General features: G+C 48.0%; 1 protein-coding gene across 1 annotated transcript in view; it reads right to left on the reverse strand.

Annotated features, from left to right (window-relative positions):
* ALK (ALK receptor tyrosine kinase) overlaps positions 1–20,209 on the reverse strand; it is a 676,514-nt gene that overhangs the window by 293,104 nt on the left and 363,201 nt on the right. Inside the window, exon 4 of the mRNA XM_047745310.1 lies at positions 18,222–18,423. Coding sequence (XP_047601266.1) covers positions 18,222–18,423 — 202 coding nt within the window. The remainder of the gene's footprint in view (positions 1–18,221; positions 18,424–20,209) is intronic.

A 20,209-nucleotide genomic window follows, 5' to 3' on the forward strand; every position in this document is an offset into this window, starting at 1 on the left:
TTTCCTCCAATTCTGTGACTTGGGTTTATATTTCTTAAATGCAACCCTTTGAAGAGCAAGTTTTTAATTCTGATGAATTCCAACCCAACCGATAAACATTTTGTTTTATAGTTTATGCTTTCTGCGTGTCATCTAAAAAAATCTTTGAGAGCTCTCTTATGTTTTCCTCTAGAAACTCTATAGTTTTAGATTTTACCTTTAGGTCTGTGATGCATTACCAGTTAATTCCCTAGGCATTTAATATGCTCCCATTGGCTCCAAGGTCCTGCCAACATACCAACAACTCCTAGTTCTGTTTTCTCCAGCCCAGGACTTTTCTCTGCTCTCCAGACTCCTGTGTCCACCTGCGTGTTCACTTGGATGTTTATAAGTTACTAAAGACTCCAGATTTCCCAACTGTACTTTCTATTTTCCTTCCATACATGTGCCTCCTTCATTTTTGCCTGTTTCAGTGAATGATTCCATCCACCCTGTTGGTCAAGGCAAAGATACCTTCCTCTTTCTCCCAGCTGTATCCCATCCATCACTAAACATGCCTACTGCAACTTGTACATAGATACGTACAAGGCCATTGCCTTCTATCTGCACTCTTAAGTCAGGACTACCCTTCTGTCCCTTGGGCTGGGGTCTCTATTAGCCATCCCTGCCCTACCTCCAATTTACTCACAGTCTTATCCTTAAAACTCTGCAGCAGCTTTCCTTGGCTCTTAAGATAAAGGTTGTACCCCTGCATGTGCCTGATCCCCACTCTGCAGGTCTTTCTCCCCATCCTTCTCTCCAGCCAGACCTCTCTTCATCTACAGGCCCACAAGCACAAGTCTGTCTTGATTTTCTCACATCTCTTTCTCTTCTGGACATTCACATGCCGTTCCCACTCCCAGAAAGCATCTTGCCATGGTCATACTACCACTCTTCCTGCAGACTTTAATTCAAATGCCACTTTCTCAGGAAGGCTTCTCTAATCCCCTAGCCTGGGTCAGCCCCTCCTCTTATGAGAGCTCCCAGGAACCTGTACTCCTCTGCCATGTATCACTATGGTAACTACAGGGCAATACATGTCCTTGGTAATCTAGCCCTCAATCCTCATCTAGAATGTGAGCCTCACGAGGACAGCAGTGGTTTCTGCTTGTTCCCAGCTCGATTCCCACTGCCTGGCACACTTCCCTGCATGTAGTAGAGGAATAATAAATATATTTAGTATTTACTAAGCAAATGTATGAATGAATGAATGAACAAAGACAAAGAGAAAGGCAACCTTGGATGAGAAGAGGGGAAGCAGTGACCATGGGGCACAATCTCCCCAAGACAGAGGGGTCAGAATGGAATCATGTGGTTGTGGGAAACATGTTTGTTGATTTGTTTTTTGGATCGGGAATCGATAAATAATTTTCTTTCTCCAATCATGTAAGCAGACAACCAATTATAGCAAGACTGGTGGGACCTACATTGCTCTTATCAAAGTCAACCTATACTCATCTTCAGAGGCAGATGGTAAAAGAGTTTCAGCACAAAAGATGCAGATGTGACTCTGAAATCGCTGATCACAGCAGCTTTCTGTTTAAAGGCAATTAAATGCAGGCATCAAAAGGCATAAGCAAGAGGGGAAAGTTCAATTAGAGGAAGATATTTTCATAAGCCAATTGGAAAGGAGATAGATGTTTTTCAGTTTTCCTCTAGAGCTTCTGGAAATCCATTTACACTGATGTGCGAGGCCAGTTCAAGCCCAGCTGAGCAGGGCTGAGGAGAGAGCAGGAGCCAATGATTTGAGGAGGGGCTCTGGCAGTGAGAAAGCAGGAGGCTGGGGCCCAGCTCAGGGGCAGAACGCACGCAGACTATGTTATTTCCATCTTGCTCAGTTTATCTAGCAATACATTATGTTTGTGTCCCTCTGCTTCTGGTTTGTCATTCAATTTCACCCACGCATAGAAGGGCTAAGTGCACAACTGGACGTTGGGTGGGAGGGCAGGTCTGACATGCCTCCTCCATCTCTCTACTCATGTCCTCAGGACATGGGTTGTGCAGGGAACTTCTCTCTTGCTCAGCAGGAAAGCCTGCAGTGATTCTGATCTCCTTTTCCCCAAACCAGCACCCTACCTGAGGCTTTCTATAGTGTCCTCCTCCCAGGGCTAAGGGTAGCTGAATCAAGGGCCTCCCGTCCCTCTCCTGGGCAGTATTGTGCCTGGGTAGGTGGTGGAGATGTTGTTTCAGGTGAAACACAGAGAAGACAGTCTCTTCTCACTGGTGTCTGCCCCTGTCTCCTTGAAATGTCACCTGATGGGGCCACCTGTGAATTTCTGGGGGAGGCCTGGGAGGAGCCCTTTTTGGAGAGGTTACATCGTATAGTGTGCTGGTCATGGGCAGTGGAGCGAGAACCTGTGGGTTCAAATTCCAGCTCTGATCATTTCTAGCTGTGGGGCCATTGACGAGTTCAGTGTCTTCACCCACAAATGGGGATAAAAAGGGTATGTCACCTTATAGAACTATTGTGAGGATAAATGCATAACCATAGGTTAGGGCACCTAGAACGATGCCCTCTGTACAGTAAGTGCTATACACGTGGTAGCTATTGTTATTTTAAAGCACTACATCTCTTTTCAGGGGTCCTTATGCATCATCTTCTATCTCTGGCCAGGGATCCTACCACTTCAGGTCTGCCCAGCACATAGGGTGAGATAGTTATCATCTGCTTCAACTCGGAAAGCAGCATGACAATGTTTTCTGAGCTCTACTTGTTCAGTCAACACACAGTACTTGATGCCAAGTCTGTGTCAGGCACTGTGTGGGACTCTGAGGACATCGAAATGAAAACACAGTGTGCACCTGCCTGAAGTTCAGACTCTAGTGGGAAAACTGGGCAGAAACACGCAAAGCTGGTGAGTTTCCATGCGATCGGTCCTGTTCCCTACAGACGGCCTTCAGGGAGGAGAGGGAAGGGATGCCCACGGACAGAGGCATCTGGGAGAGCCCCTGGAGAGAGTGCCACCCTCACAATCTCCAGGGCTGTGTGTCTCAGGGCTTCGGAATCTGAATTAGGGCATTCTGCAATGGACGCTTTATTCCTCTTGTGTATCTAATGCACTGTCATCCCTCTGAACATAAAATAGACTGAACAGATTCGACCACCTTTTACTGAGCCACTGTGCTAAGGGCTTTCACATGCATTATATCATTTGGCCAATTCTCTGTGAGGACGTCCAGATTTCTTCAGAAACCAGGATGCCAGATGGAATAATTTTTTGATGGATGGAGTCCATTACAAGTTTAGGCTATGAGCCCAGGTGATTGAAAAAGCATAAATCAGGCAATTGTCCTGGTGTTGCCACTCTCTCCAATTTTTAAACCTTCTGCTACTAATGGAGATATTACCTGACTCTCTTGATGATAAAAGAATTAGCTCATTGAATCACCACAGGATCATCTGGATTGCAGCTTTTCCTTTTCACTGGCTTTCAAAACATTGTTTAATTTGTACATAAGAGAGGGTTGGCTGGTGTCTTTGTGCATGTGTGTGTGTGTGTGCATGAGCTTTGTTTTACTGCCAAAGACTTCTGGCCATCTGATTTCTACTTAAACCTAGATGTCATGTGTGCACTTGATGTAGGATAAGAGAGAAAGAGGATCTCTGCTCTCCATTATCTCCTATTCTTGGCTATGCTCCGCTCTGAGATCACCAAGTCAATCCCAGTCTGTCAATCAAACTTCCAAATCTGAGCTCTTACAAGATCTCACCTAGTTCAAGCCCTCCCTAGAGGGACAGAGAACACAACAGGGCCAGGATGGGTTTCAGGGTTCCTCAGTTGCCTTCTGTGGAGTCTGATTGCAGAGAATGAGTCAGAATAGTCATGAAGCTATCTCCCTGGCACTAACCCCAGACCCGTTTTAAATAACACATCTAAATGTTAATGCACACTTAAGACAACAGAGCAGCTCATACTCTTCCCAAATTGATTCATTTTGCAGTGAGCCTGATGCAATCTACTCAGTATAAAAATGTCTCTGGCAATTAGGGGAACAAAGGGGCAAAGCTGGCGGACCACAAGGATGACAAACAAAGCAAGATGATGTGGAAGCTGGGGATGAAATTAAATTTCTTTTTGCAACAGATATTTTGGGGAATGTCAATAGCAAACGAGAAAGGCCTCCTTTGCCCGCAAGGGACACTTGAGGATTCTTTATCGGGAAGGAAATATGCAAATCGTCTTAAAAATGGTTTTGATGAAGTGTTCCTGCTGTGTCTCTGGTCACTCACTTTAGGGTGCCTGGGCTTCAAGCAGCAGGAAGCAGCTGGTGGAAGAGTGAGCCAAACTTAGGCTACCTGGGTGGGTAGAGGTTTCTAGATCACTGAAGAGGGGGCCCCCGACCCCTTAGCTGGTTAAGATCACCTGGGAAGAATGTGGCTCTGGAAAATAAGCTATAGAAGAAACTAAAGTTGTTTGGGGGGAAGAAGTTAAGAAGAGACATGAAAACTATTCTCAGAGGAATGGAAAATGGCTTTCTGGGGAGAAAGTAAGCTTGTTCTGTGTGATTCCAAAGAAGACACAGAAGATCAACCAGATAATGGTGAAAATCTGGTGAAACAGGAGAGGAAACTAACGTACATAATTGGTTCAGATGACTCTAGGTGCCTTGCATATGCATGTTCATACTACTACTTGCCAGGAAAATTGAGATATTAAATGGAGTCATATACCTCAGTGCTAAGAACAAGGGAAACACTACGTGCATATTAGTTATCATTGTTAAAAGCTCCTACAAGATAGCTATTACTAGTCCCATTTTATGGATGAGATATAGGAGGCTTGAAGAAATTAATCAACTCTTAAGAGCCATTCAACAGTGTTTCAAGATTGCAAAGGCAGTGGGTTACTAGCAAGTTCTTCCTAGCAGCAAAAGCCGCCCCACAGGGACCATCTGCTCTGCAAGAAGGTGAAAGCATCCTACTGGTTGGACCAGGGAAACTGGTATCAAATGAACTTTGGAAGAAGATCTTGCACTGGTTTAGGGTTGGGGTAAAGGGGCTGAATTCAATGACTTTTAAGGTTCTTTTCTGCTTGATGAGTCTATGACTAAAGTATTTTTCTAGTTCTGTTGTCTCAACTCTGCCTTTAACCCAAATCAGCATGAACAGTCATGCGGGAATGTGAAATTGGAGAGGCAGCCACAGAAGAAGACTAAGGACTCAAGGACCATGGATAGTGCAATACAGAAGTTTTTACTTCCATCTGGACCCTGGCTTTGTTAATCATCAAATTTCTTGGCTCAATTCCATACATGATGGACCAGATGGCCATAGCACCCCAAACCCCAGAGGCCAGCCTTAAGTTAGATAGGGTGGCAGAGAGTTAATCAAGAAAGTTAATAGACAAGTGAGGATTTTTAGAAATGAAAATCATCTGGTCTACTGGGAGGAGGACCCATGGGCACCAAGAGGCCCTCCAGGCAAAGGGACCAGGAGAAGAAAGTCCAGACAGAGGAATCACTCTGAGGCCTATAAGTAAACAAACAATAGAATCATGATTAGAATTTCATGCAGTCAGGGAGGAATTTTAGTCCTGAGAGGGAAAAACAAAATAATGGAGGGAATATTTAAGGAACAGTTGGAGAGACCACAATTGGAATTCATCCTAGCTTGTCTGAAAAGATCAAAACTCAACGGGAGTCAGAGAATGTGAGAGTGTAAAGACAAGTAAACTAAGTAGAGGGATAAATTGGGGGGGGGGATACCAAGTAGAAGATTCTTGTGGAAGATAATATATAGGAAACGTATAGGAAATTGCCTGGAAAATTGGAGGGGCTAAGACAATCCCAGAGTAGGCAATCAGGAAGCATGGGAACCATCTTGTTTTCAAGACTGATAGATGCCAGTATTTGCCTAGTGGTGTGAGACAGTTACGGAGACAACTGGAGAGGATGCAGGCTGAGGACGGACAGTCCTTCTACCTGGGGTTGGGTAGAAGGAAGTGACATGTTATGGAGAATGGAGATGGAATTTTAGTCAAGAGCTTTCCAGAAGCATTTTTCCCCCCTTAAAACCATATCTCAAGTTCTCAAAGAGTTCCTGGTCCAATTAATTGGGGGTTTGTTCATTTAATAAACACTTCTTGAGCATATGCTGCAAGTCAGGCTCTGTACGAGGCAGTTAAGAGGCAGTGATCAATAACACCCACCCCTATTATTAGGGGAACTCATTGATGAAAACGACATGTGAAAGAACAAAAGTGGTGCAGGCCTGAGAACACTAACAGAGAGGTGAAACAGGCCAGAGATGTGCCTGCAAAGGATGGTATAATCAACACTGGTGGGAGTGGGTCTGGAGTCCCAGGGAAGGCTTGGGAGCTATGGGATTCCTGTTTTGAAGGAGAAGGGTTTTACTTGGTGGTCAGAGTGGTAAGAGAAGGCATGAGGGCTTAAAATCACTTGCTTCAGTTAGGGCATGAATAGTTATGATAAATGAAGTTTGGGTCCAATGGAATGGGGTTGGCTCAAGAAGGGGAGGGCTGGATTGGGCCGTGTGTCCTGCTGAGAAGGAGCTTGGGTTTGATGTGCAGGCATTTACTGAAGGGTCTGAAGCAGAAGATTCGTGGTCTGCAACGTTCACCAGCTAGCGCCCTCGTCAAGTTCTCAATCGGCTCCACTTGGGGACTTCCTAACGCCCAGGAGTTGTCACTGAAGTTATTGTTCTCAAAGACCTCAAGGAACTTTCCACAGAGTTAACAATACAACAGAGAACAAAATCTGAGTCTAGAAGTGGGGCCAGGAGAGAAGCAACACAGCATACAGGTCTTTCCTGATACCTACTGTGTACCATTGTTTGCTCAAAGTTGCCTTGAGGGGTGCAGGGAGGCCCCAGACCCCCAGGGAACTTGATGTCCTTGGGTGACTGGCCTCACTGGTGGTTCTCCTACCCTGGGCTCAGCCTGTTCCCACTTGAAAAGCTGTGGTATTCGCTGCACGCCCTCCCTTTCCTCACCACTGCAAGACTTAGCCATTGGCAGAGGAAAAGCAATCAGCAAGCTGAAAGCAGTGGGAACACACTTTCTTGGAGCTTAGTAATGTAAGATCATCTCAGGAATAGACATCGCACCAAATCCGTGTGTAGATTTTGTAAAGCCTTTTAAATGCAAAATCCCATGGTTGATTCAGCTCTTAACTAAGGCTCTGAACCATAAGAAAATGAATTTCTGTTATAAAAACAAGGATTTTAGGTAGATGTGTGAATGTGGTAGTATGAGCAAAACAAACGGGAAAAAAGAAAACTCAGAAGCAGGCCAAGTAATGAAAAACAGGGCATTTTGCTTTGGGCCTGTAGTGACTGACTACAAAGCTGAGCTGGGTTGTTTCTTTCCTCACAAGCCATCAGCACTGGTGGCCAAGACTTTTCGTATTACAAGTAAAAGAGCAGGTCACTCCATCACCTGGTTCTGCCTCCTTTACAACCAGCAGAGACCTGGTGTCCCCAGGCAAATGAGCCCTGATGGGCCTAGAGCTTCAGAAAACAGGGAAGCTGGGACCATGTTACTGGGTTGGACTTCCTAGAACCTTCCACAGGGCCAGGCTTTCTAGTTCCCATTGTTAAGGCTGCCTACTCTCTAAAATGTGCTTCTTCTGTGGGCCAAGGCCTTAGAACTTTGCGCTTTATTTTCAGATGAGATGGATGACATATATACTACAGAAAATATGCATTAGGTATTTATGAAGAGTAAACACTGGTTAATCATCATATGGAAATAATAATGTCTTCTTAATTATTGGTTGGTGATAGGGAGGCCTGGAGCATAGTGAGTAGGAGTGTGGACTGCGGAGCTCGTCTGCCTGGCTTCAAATCTTGTTTGTTTCCTACCTGCTGTGTGGCTCTGCGCAAGTTACTTAACCTCACTGAGGTGCAGCTTCTTCACCATAGAATGCAGGTAATAAAACGGCCTCCCTCCTTGTGTGGCGGAGCATGCCATCCCATGAGACAACACGTGGAAGGCTCTCCGACCAATGCTTGGCACCACACAATGAGCACCCAGTAACTATTCCTGTCTCCTTGCTGTGGTCTGAATGTGTCTTCCCTCCCCCCAATTCACAGGTTGAAACCGAACCCCCACAGTGATGGCATTAGGAAGCAAGATCATTGGAGGTGTTGAGTCATGAGGGTAAAGCCCTCACATATGGGATTAGAGGTCTTATAAAAAGGGCTCCCCAGAGCTCCCTGCCCCTCTCAACATGTCACAGTGACAAAGTGCCAGCTAGGAATCTGGAAGAGGGTCCTTCCAGCACAGGCTGAGTCAGCACCCTGTCTGGGACTTCCAGCCTGAAGAACCGTGACAAATAGATTTCTGTTGTTTGTGAGTCCGCCAGGCAGGGGTACTGTGTTAGAACAGCCCGAATGCACCCAGACACTCCTCTTCCTCTTCAGTACTGTGAGGATGGAAATGTGCTGGGGTAGAAATCAACTGCTCACATGGATTGTCTATAGGAAAGTGGAATCCTCTTTCAGGAGGAAGACGCTACTGCAGAGGGAGAGAAAGTCAGAGAAGAGCCCAGAGTCAGGGCAAGATCCTTGGAGCACTTGTAGCAGGATCTTTGCTGGAGGTGGGGGAGAGGGGACAGGGATGAGAGTTGTGTTTGGAGACTGCCTCGGTGGGGATGGGTACTGTGGCTACATATGCTGGTGGCACGTACGTATGTACACGGATAAAGTGTGAGTGCCCTGAGAGACCAGATGGGGGCAGGGGGTTCAGCATGAGGTAGCCCCAGCACCACCTACTTTTCCAGCTGCCAGCCCTCACACACGGTCTCTCCATGCATGGAGGCCTTCATCTCATTTTCCGCCTGACTATACCCCTCTTCCCTTGAAAGCCAGCACAAGTTGTCTTCTCTGCGCCAGCTTGCCTACAAGCCACCGGGCATACATTCCTCCACACCCCTTTGTACACAGCCTGTGTGCAAACCCATTACAGCCCTGTCTTCACAGCATCACAGCTGTCCCTTGTTATCCACCACCAAACCTCACTGTGAGCCCCTTGAAGGCAGGACGAGCTGTCAGAGCCCAGCCAATGTTTGGGACAGAGTAAAACTCATAAACGTTTATTGATGGATCGCATGAGGGAATGGATGAGTGAATTTCTTGACACTAGGGGTCCATTGCCTAAATTCCTCCATCAATTTTTAGTATCTCCCTCCCCACTGGGAAAAGGTGAGGCTCAATAAACATTTCTTAGATGAGAAGTGATTGTTTTTATGCCTTTTGACTTCTTTTTGTATACAACAGATATTTATCATTATGAGATTTTCCAAGATGCCATTCTGACAAGCCAAGGGGTTATAGGTATTCACAATTCTCTAATCTTCCTAGTGTTCAATCCATCAAATATCCAGGGCAGAGTGGGAAAAGGAAAGCAACCAGCTCAAAAGAGCCCTACTACAAGCCTTGGGCTGTCAAATCTCGAAGGTCAAAACTGGCAGAAGCCGATGGTCTTTTCATTTATTTTTCTTGACGCCCATCAATGAAAGCAATCGTGAGTAAAAGTTGTACCTGCCAGGAAAGGAATTGTCCTTTGTACTTAGTGGCAACCTTCACAGTTGAGGTGCACTCTGACAGCTGGTTCCTGAGCCCCAGGGAGGATTAGACATGTCTCCCTGGATGTGGGCTAGGGGTGGGCAGAAAATACTTTTCATCTTTTCATTGGAGACCCTTCTGTGATCCCAGATTGGGCTTTACGTTTTAGACTCAGAGCTCAGGTTTAAGAAGAGTTGCATCATAGACTACCATAAATTGATCTGGTGTCCATTCACCCAACAAAGAACACTTACTGTGTGCTAGGCGCTGGGTCAGGCACTGGGAGGATTAAGAAGATATGTAAGCCTGAGGCTTCTGCCTCCAGGGCTTGTGGCTCAGAATCAGATGACCAAGTATCAGTTGAGTCTTCTGGAGAAGAGCTTTTCCTGACTGGATGAGAACAGGTATCCATCTCCTCAGAGCCAAACATGACATCAGGGTTCAACTATAAGGCCTCCTTGTGCAAACAACAAGAACCCCCACCCCACAAAAAAAGAAAAGGCCCCAAAGATATGAACTTCCCTGTGTGTTACCTAGAACTAAGGGAAAAATCATTGAACTTCTCTGAGATTCTGTTTACTCATTTATAAAATGAGAATAGTAATATATATGACATAGATCAGAGTGAAGATGAAATGAACTGATGGATTGATGGTGGCTGATGCACCTGGTAACCTGAACATGCACTGTACAGAGATTTGCTATGAGTATTAAAAGCATAGTATCTACTTCCTGAGAAAAAAAGGAGTGTCACAGCTCTGCTGTTAACCTGGGACCTAGATGAGAGCCAACGCATGACATTCTGAAGAACAGACTGGTGGGTGGATCGATGAATGGATCATGTGGATAGTGGATGGATAGATGGACAGATGGCTGGATGGCTGGATGTAGACGATGGATTGATGCATGTAGATGGTGGATGGATGGATGGATGGATGATGTGGATAGTTGATGGATAGATGGACAGATGGATGGTTGGATGTAGACAGTGGATGGATGGATGTGGATGGTAGATGGATAGATGGATGAATGGATGGGTGGATGGGTGGATGGATAGACGGACAGATGTATGGATGGAGACTCTATCTGACTCTGAAAAATCCAGCTCTCTCTAGTCCATTCTATATTCTTCTTAGTCTCCTATGGCCTTGAAAGCCACAGTAATTCTGGAGAGAGAATCACAGATATTTCTTTCATATACCCACTGGTGGAGACCAGTCCCATACAAGGCCTTGAGTTTACCCAGTTGCTCCAGATGGGGGCCACACAGGCAAGACTAGGCCAGAGAAGGAAATAGGACTTTCTACCCTGCCATACAAGTACAACTTTCTTTTCCAAGCTTTCTTTTTAACTTCTGTCTTCAGTGTGTAGTGAATGATCGTAGAAAGTTATTAGCATATGTGACCAACCAACTGAAGCTGAGGTGTTAGCCATGACCCTTAATTGCTGATGTATGCCAGAATCCCTTGTGCCCCTTTCTAGAAATATTGATGCTCATGCCTCTTCTCAAGACAAATAAAATCAGAATCACTGTGCATGGGACTAAGCCGTACAGATTCTGTAGAAGGTGCAGTTCTGATTTGTACCACCAAGGCTTGAGACCTATCATACTAATGGCTCCAAGTCAAGGTGTTCTAGAGAGGACTAGCATTTTAGTAGTTGCTTCAATAGTACTACTCACAGGGATGAGAAATATGGTGCCTCCAGGCATAGCCAGTGGGACTGGTATTTTGGGGCCATAGGGGAACACAAGCAGTCACTTTGAGAACAGAAATTGCTAACCTTGGTTATTCTTGTACCCACCTCCACATAGCCCAGAGCAGCCTGGAGGGAGGCCAGCCTTGGACCCCTTTGAGGGGCAGCTTGGGGGGTGGGGATAAAGCACTACCAGCAGCCGCTCTGCCTGTCACCTAGCTTAATCCTCATGACAACCTCGTGAGGCGTACCCATTATTACCATTTTACAGATAGGAAAGCTGAGGCTCCTCGAGATTCACAAACTTGCCTAAACTCACACAGAGGGAGGGAGCGACCTCCACGCACACATTAACACCCACGTCTCCTGACAGCACTGTGCTCAGAGAACACCAACCTGCATGACTATTCCCAGGGGCAGGTGCCCTGGAAGTAGGCCCCTGACAAGCCTGGTTATGAGTTTTAAGGCTTTTAAAAATTATCTTTAAAGCCTCTGAATGACTCTCTCTTTTTAGTGTAAATCACCCAGACATTAAAGCCCTTATTGTATATTTATTAGTGTGTTATTCAGACCAAGGGGAAAAAGAGAAAAGCCGACAATCTGAATGACTTTGAAGGGGAGAAAATGCTGGGCCTGAAATTAAATCATTGTGACACTGCCACTCGAAGGCATCAATTTCAATAAATGATCACCTTTTTTATTCCCGATCCCGTTTATCATGTAGGCAGGATGGAGAACTTGGGCTGAAGCATGCTGAATGCCACGGGCCCCTGCTTGTCCCGCGCTGGCCAGACCTGCCCACTGCCACGGGCCGACAGCTCGGCAGTTGGGCACCTTTTCAGAAGCAAATGCCTCGTGGCATCTTTCCACATGGCCCTGCCCGGAACCGAAAGCCCGCTCGGCCTGCTGAGACCAGCTGGTCTTTTTACAGGACAATTCGCGGTTCTGTATGTGGGAGGCAGAAGGTCTCTGTGTCAGGAGGGGTAACTGTCCTGTGAGCCAGACTGGGGACCCTGGTGTGTGGAAAATCATTTCCTGCCACCTCAGCCCTCAGTGGTCCCCTGAGGTGAGGAGGCTGCCATGGCAGGATATGGAACAGGACAGACTACAGGGGGAATCTCTGGTTTGGATGGTCAGAAACTGAGGCCAGGAGGAGCTGCAAACGGGTAGGGTTACTGGGACTGACACGGCGCCTCAGAGCCCACAAGTAAATACTGCTTTGGATTAAATTACTTGAGCAGGTCTCCCATCAGGACGGTTCTTGTTTTGAAAGCTAGGGTCTTTGGTCAGACTGATGGGTTTAAATAAATGTGGCAGCCTTGTGGGTACCCAGCACGGACATGGGCTTTTCTTCACCCAGGGAGGGGGGCTGCAGATTTTAAACCAAGGACAATGAGTTTGAGGATTTCTTGATGCAGCTGTTCGGCCAGAAGATAGACAGACGGGAGTACAGGAGGGCGGGCTCTGGAGGGCAGACATGGGCGTGGGTCCTGGCGTGGCCAGCAGCGTGCCCTTTGTCCATCATATCACGTCATGCCTCTGGACCTTGGCTTCTTCCCCCATCAGGACACTGACAGAGAAAGAACTCACGCCTCCTCTGAGGGTAGGGGTTAAAAAGATCCTGCAGAATGGTGAAGCTTTATGCTGAGGGGAACCTTATTTCTCTGCCCCCTTCTGGAAAGAGCCTTGTTTGTGCTATGCAACGGCACTGACAGCTTCTCTTGGCTCAAACTCAAGTCTCACCAAATCCTTTAGGTTTAAAACATCTTTTCAAGTATTAGTAATTCAAATGATTGGCAACTTCTATCCCCTCAGGGCCCAATTCTTCCCTCCACACACTGTAGTTCTGGTCACACATAATCAAGTCCCCAGACACCGGGGGATGCAGGAGAAAGCCGCGTGCTTGGAGAGGAAGTAAGACTTGTGGGCGTCTGGGAGGGAGGGGTGAAGGCACTCCTACAGACCCCACCCCCCAGCCCCTGAGTTTGTGGTCCTGAGCCTAGGAGGGCACTGAGTTCCCACTGCCAACGGCTGCCGCTTGCTCCTTCTTTGAAATCTTTCTCTGCAGAAAGGCAGGGCAACGCAGAGCTCAGCTCAGCTTCTGACTCTTTCTGGGATCCCACTTAAAGCCGTCTCCCAAGCACGTGCTGAGTCTTCCTTACTGGACCGGATGCTCCTGGAAAGCCATGGCCGTGCCATCCTCAGCTGCGTATTCCCAACACCTATTGACGGGAGGCGGCTGATCCAAGGATCGAGGCGCTGAAAACCATCTAGCGAAGCATCTCGCGTGTGCCAAGTATGTACTGCTACAGCCGGCACAGTGCAGACCATTGTCCTCACGCCATCTCGCAGCTCACCCTTAAAGAGGGATCATCATATTCATCCAGTGCACGGGGACTTCGTGACCTCCGACTTCTAGTTAAGATATCCCAGGCCTGCTGGATTCTGGGGCCAGCAGGGCCGGGCTGTTGGGCAGAGCTTTTCTCCGCTTCTTTGCTCCTGCAGCCATTCTGGCAGGAGAAATGAAAGCAGATGAGCAGACACAGCACTCATCATGGTGTGTCCCCTGGGGGACCCCGGCCGAAGCCAGGCTGCCTTGGCAGACGCGGTTGCTCGTGCCCCGTGATTCAGGAGACCTCGTGCATGTGGCTGTTTTCTAGGCGACAAGGAAGGGAGCAGATGCTGGGCCTCCCCGACTGCCTTCCCCTGCCTACAGCATCTCTGGGCAGGCTGCTGCTCCCCCGGCGTGGCATCTCGTTCTCACGACTTGGTTTCTGGGGAACTCAGTGGCCTCAGGCTTGTCCTTCCTCAGCCCACTCCTATGAGTCAAGCTTTCCCTGGCCGGCTGTGTAGGACAGCCTCCTCCCGTGTTACTACGATCACTGGATGTTGTTTTGCAAATGGCAATCCCCAAGCAACCATGTTCCGCCTGTTTTTTTATCCTCACTGTCATCACCACCAGGATTTAACCCTGTTCCCCTCGCCACGTGGAGCACTGTGTTGCTGGGTCATCTCTGACCTTAAAGGGAGTGAGCTTCAGGGAGGCAAAGGCTTCTCCAGATCTCAAAACCAAAGGATTCTTGAGATGGGCCCTAACCCCATTATTGGAGAGCAGATGAGTCTCCGTCCTTTCCGAGGCCCAGTTCTAAGCAGAACAGAGCAGACTAGGGTATTTAATAATGGCCTCTCACGTTTGCATCCTGCTTCATGTGGAAAACCCTTTATTACATTGACCTCACAGCACCACAGGAGCAAAGCTGCCATCTTCATCCCCATTTCACAGATGGGGGAACTTGGTAGGCTTGGTAGAGAGTAGGATTTACCTGAAGTCACAGAGCTCATTCACAAACATCCTCTTAGGGACCATCAAAGGCTGGCCCTCTGTATCTCTGGCATTGGTGTAGTCCCCAATATATAGGAAGTACCCAGTGAGTCACGTTTTCCTAACTGACTGCTGAATGGGACCCTGGGACCCAAATCAAGGCATCAATTGCTAGCATACTAGTTTTTCTTCCTCACCACCACAGTCTAACTGAGCTCTTCCAGCAATGGGTAAAAATAGTCTGAAGCCAGGCCAGCTGGGTGTAGACACCTCCCCTGCACCCTATCTAGCTGATGGCCTCAGAGAAGGTTATCTGACCCCACTGCATTACCTCATCTGTGAAATGGAAGATAGTAACGGTACCTGTGTCACCATGTTATCGAGTGTTAAATAAGAAAATGCACACAAAGGGCATAGCATTGACCAGTCAGCGCATCTAGAAAACGTTTATAAGTGTCAGTAGTAGTTACTGTCATTCGAGCATAGACACTGGCCCTTATACATCTTTGTAACCCAGGTTGGCACACAGACGTGAGTATAGGGCTCAAAACACCTGTCGACCAACACTGACATGCATCCTATGACATGGAGCAAGTCCCCTCCCCAACCTGGGCCTCAGTCCCCACCCCGTGAGTTGACAAGGTTGAACCAGGTGCATTTCGGTGTTCCTCCCAGCTCCAAAATGTTCTAGCTAGTTCTGTGGTTCTCAGTGGGGGAAATTTTGCCCCACAGGGGACATCTGGCAATGTCTGGAGACACTTTTGTTGCCGTAACCAGGGAAGGTGCTCCTGGCATCAAGTAGGTAGAGGCCTGGGAAGCTGGGAGCCAGAACCCAGGACCGCGCCCCCTAAAGGAATTCTCTGGTCCCAGATGTCAACAGTGCAGAGGCTGAGCAACCCCAATCCAGCTCGATGCAAATGCTGGGGGTCCTGTGAGGTACTGGACGGGTGCCCGTGCCCAGCAGCTTGCCAAGGTGCCTGGGGCAGTGGAGCGTCCTGGCCTGCCCCTTCAGCTGCCGCCTTCTACCCTCACTCCATTGATTCTGCTCGAGGTGGAGAGGTTGGCCCCAGCAGCTTTAGTTTCAGTTTGGAATCATTCCTGCTCATCCTCAAGCTCCAAGATGGCTCTGCCAGGGCCGGGTGAGAGCATCTCTGCCCGGGGTTGCATGGAGCCCAGCCCAAGGCGAAGCCCCTGTAGATGGAGGGCAGCCCCAGTCAGAGCCATCAGGTCAGGGGGCTTGCCCCAGCACACCTGCTTCCCCTCTTCTGCCTCAACTCCCACTCTCGAGGGAACAGGCCAACTCAGGCAATGGGAGAGTCACCTTGGGAATGCAACACAATGGCCAGGAGGGCGGACCTGGAGAGTGATAGCAATGGCGGCCTCACAGCCTGCCCGCACAGTGCTGCCTTCCTCTCCTTATTCTCACTCTCTGTGAGGGCACGTGCCCCCTGTGCTCATCTGTCTGGACGCACCAAAGAAACTAGATCACCTCTTTTTGCAAGATTCCATCACTGCCCATGTCCTTTTTTCTGACCCCACTCTTTTGCCCTGAATTCTTGCTGAGAGGCTATGTGTTTCCTGGAAAGTGCAGGAATGAGGAAAGGGGAGAAAATTCTGGAGTCTACTTTGGGCCATATCACTTCCTATTTCCACTCTCTGCCTCAGTTTTCTCATCTGTTAAATGGTAACTCATGGAGTAGTTGCAAGCACGGAAAGATAAAGATGGGAAATGTCTTTGCAAGCCCCCAAGGCTATTGGTACAGAGGAGCTCTGGTCTCCTGCCCATGCTATCCAGGGGACCAGGCTCTGCTAGTCAGGAAGCACTGAAATCCCTCTGGCACCCTTCCTTCACACCCATGCACATGCTCAGCCTGCAGTTCGAGGAGACTCTGTACTTCACTTCCGCCTGTGACATCAACGGGTCCCAGTCCCCAGTCGCACACTTGAACAGATGAATGGCGTGAATCTCGGCAGCCCTGAGCAGCACTGTCGGGTCTCTGCTGGGTTCAGTGGGGCAAGAGTGCTGACTGCAGAAGTCAGAATAAAGAGCTCATGAGGCAGGGCCGATGCCTGTAGGATAACAAAGCAGCTGAGGCTGGCGCCCACCCCTGCACACAGGTGGGAGGCCTTAGCACCTGGGTTTCTCACAAGAAAGGAAAGCCATGCTGGAGGGAAGTTTAGCCCAGAGGACAGCTCATCCAAAACACTGGGCAGCCCAGACACCCAACATTCCAAACTTCTGGTGAACCGAGCAAGAGGCACTTGGGGCTGGGACCCTCCCACAGAGCCCACTGAGGCATTTCAGAGACAAGAAGATGGAGGGTTTAGGTATGGGGATAGCACCCTTCTTGAAGCCAAGGCTTCAGTCCTGCTGGGACGATAGCGGCTTGCAATTCTTTGAAGCACAACTAAAGACAGGTGGGTCAGCAGTAGGAGAGCAGGGCAGAGACTTTGAAGAACTTAGTAAGGAGGCCACAGAGCTTTGTTGGAAAGGCAGTAGACAGGCAATCTCTCCTCCTGACCCAGCATGCTATGGCGGTGAAGAATGGGTAACGCCATTGTTCGAATGGGACTTTTCTGAAGGGTTTCTTCTTAGAGAGAAGCTAAGTCTAAGCTTAGATAGAAATTTGAGGTCTTTCTTCTGAAAACATGTCACAATGAAAGATCTCTAAACTTGTTGATTATCTGAAGTGTTCAGATTGTGGGCCCCTCAAATCTGGGGTCTTATGATGGTATTTATTCTTATGGAATAAGGAAAATAGGTATGCACACAGACACCCTGGTTCAAGGTTGCTTTCCAATGTCACTACTTCTAGAAGGTCAGAGGATTGCTGAGTAAGCAATCGAGTATCTCCTGGAAGCTTGAGCTCACTGACATGGGCATCTGGTGTGACTTCAAGACCCCGTAAGTCTTAGAGGTTCTGGAACAAAGCTTGTCCCAATCTCCACGAAACTGATACTGCTGTGATGTCCCTGAGCAGTTCTGCTCTGAGGTCCCGCACTCCTGTCGCACCTGCTTGGGTGCCTCCAATAGTTTCTTTCCTGCCAAAGTCCTGCTGGTAAAACCCAGTTTCCAGCATATTAAATTACTTTCATTTTGGCCTTTTAACACTCCCCTTGGCTGTTTTCTTCTTGGCTCCATCTGTACTTTGGGAAATAAATATCTTTAACACCCACTCATTAAATGCCCACTCTGCCAGCTGGTCTTCTGGCCTCTGGTAGGACCATGAGCCTGGGCGGTCAGAGGGCCCCACAGATCAGTGCCCAAGATACTACCTTGGGAATATTAGCAGTAATGGCTCAATCTGGATCCTACCCATTAAAGGACAATGGTGAGTTTTTTTTTTTGTTGTTGTTTTTTAAGATTTTTATTTATTATCTTGACAGAGAGAGAGAGATCACAAGTAGGCAGAGAGGCAGGCAGAGAGAGAGAGAGAGAGGGGGAAGCAGGCTTCATGCTGAGCAGAGAGCCCGATACGGGGCTCGATCCCAGGACCCTGAGATCACGACCTGAGCCGAAGGCAGAGGCTTAACCCACTGAGCCACCCAGGCGCCCTGACAATGGTGAGTTTTAAGTAGATGTCACAGACTCTGGAAATTTGCAGCCCAAAGCCAAATGGCCTTTTATAGAATCACTTTTGGACATGGGGAAGGACTTACCCATGCTTTCCCGGAGTGGGGACCAGGAGGATCTCTCTTCCAGGCTCGTTGTGTGGCAGCAGCTGGGCGACGTACCTCCCAGAAGGCTGCAGATGCCTGTGCACGGAGACAGCCAACCTGCAGTGCTCACTGCTGCTCCTCATCCATGGGCTCAGGATGGTGTGCTTGGAGTTTGCAGAGGTGTTGAGGAGGAGGAAGGAGCCTGGCAAGAGACAGAGAAGGTGACTTTGCAGGTGTGTCCAGAGAGGAGGACCAGCAGCATCTCTGTGGCTGGATATAGAGACCAACGGCACCCAAGCCAGTAATGCTGGGGGACTTTCTCACCTTCTTCACATACAACAGTCCTCCTTCCCTGTTCTAAGATTATCTCTGTGAAAAGCAAAGCCTGAGGCAAGAGAATGGTAATTCAGGACTTGGGCTTTATAGTTAGGCAGACTAAGGTTCTGACTTTAGCTCCCCAACTTGCTAGCACTATGTCCTTGTGTCTCAGGTCTTCATCTGCAAGATGGGAGTGAAAACACCTACTCCAAAGGATGGTTGTAAGGATCACACGACATAAGCATAGAGAGTGCTTTACCCAGTTGTGTGTAGAGAGGACAGACCCTATTAAATAATCAATTATTTGACTTCCACTGTCTTCTACGTCAAAGTAGAGATGATAGCTACAGATTCTTTGCCAGACTATAATAGGCACAACTAATGAGGTGTCACAGGAAACTGGAGAAAAATATGGGGGATTACCTAATCCCCAAAGAGTAACCAGCATCAGAAACCTAACCTAGGTGCTAAGACATTCTGCTGGACTTACATCCTGGTCTAGACGGATGGCCTTAACAGTCACTGACTCCATAAATGCACCAAGAGTGGAGCAAGGACATCAGTGCCATCTTGCCAACATCCATGTAGGGTGTTTCCACACCCCACGAACCAGGGTACACTCCGGGGCATCTCAGGCCACCCGACAGGCCACAGTTTCAAATAAAAGCTGACCCGAGCTCTCCATATTGCCTTCAAGCCAACTTGGCCTTCAATTTACGGCCAAGTCAGAGTTTCTCAGGAATGTACGCGTTGGCTCTACAATCGCAAATAGTGCTGACAAGTTAAAGGTTTCCCTTGAGAGGTGGGTGGCTTGGAGAGGCAGCATTTGGGTCACACATTCATGGCTCCTGCTCCTTTGGTTACTGGCTGGGTGATCTTGTGTGAAGCATTAACTGTCTTGGATTTCAGTTTCCTCGTTTATAAAACAGGGTGAAAAGGGTTGGCTGAACTCAATCAACTCTTAAGATCCATTTCAGCTCTTGAGTCTATGAGTCATGTGAATCTGTAACTGGTCTCCACAAAGAAAGCCCTACAAATCCCCCTGGTGCCATGCCTGTGGCAGAGTTTCCCTCTGGGGCAAGTCAAGCCTAATTCCAGTAGCACAGGCCAAGTGATCTATAAGAAACCTGTATCCATGGGGCTTATTGTCAGCATAAAAGCACAGCACCATTGTCTTGTTTCAGGCATTCCTTCTGATGCATTAATTTTATTTGCCATACCTCTGCCTTGAAGTTTTGAGCCATTTGATGCTGCTTCTTTTGCAGTGGAAGACTATTCCAAAACCCCCGACTCCTCGGCTGGGAATGAGCTAATGAGTGCTCAGCCGCCTACTGAAATCACTCCACACCCCTTCGAATTGGTCTCTTTCTACAGACAACCCAATTCACCATGTAGGGAAATGAGCTAGCAGTCAGGGGCAGAGAATGATGCAGATGAAAAGAAGGAATCCCTACTGGACCTGTTCTTCAAGGAGAAGGTATTATGTCAGGAATTGGAGATTTGCAAAATTCTGGAAGTGGAGAATTGTGACTTCCAGGTAACATCAGGATGAGGTCAGCACAAGACTGTATCTAAGTGGGACTGGGGTCCTGGGGTCAGGACTGGAAACTGAAACCTCTGTGATTGCTGGAAAGTTTCAGATGTGGCAGATGGGCCAGTGAAAAGTGCTC

Source organism: Lutra lutra, chromosome 9, assembly GCF_902655055.1.
Source record: "Lutra lutra chromosome 9, mLutLut1.2, whole genome shotgun sequence".
In the NCBI taxonomy this organism is placed as follows: Eukaryota; Metazoa; Chordata; class Mammalia; order Carnivora; family Mustelidae; genus Lutra; species Lutra lutra.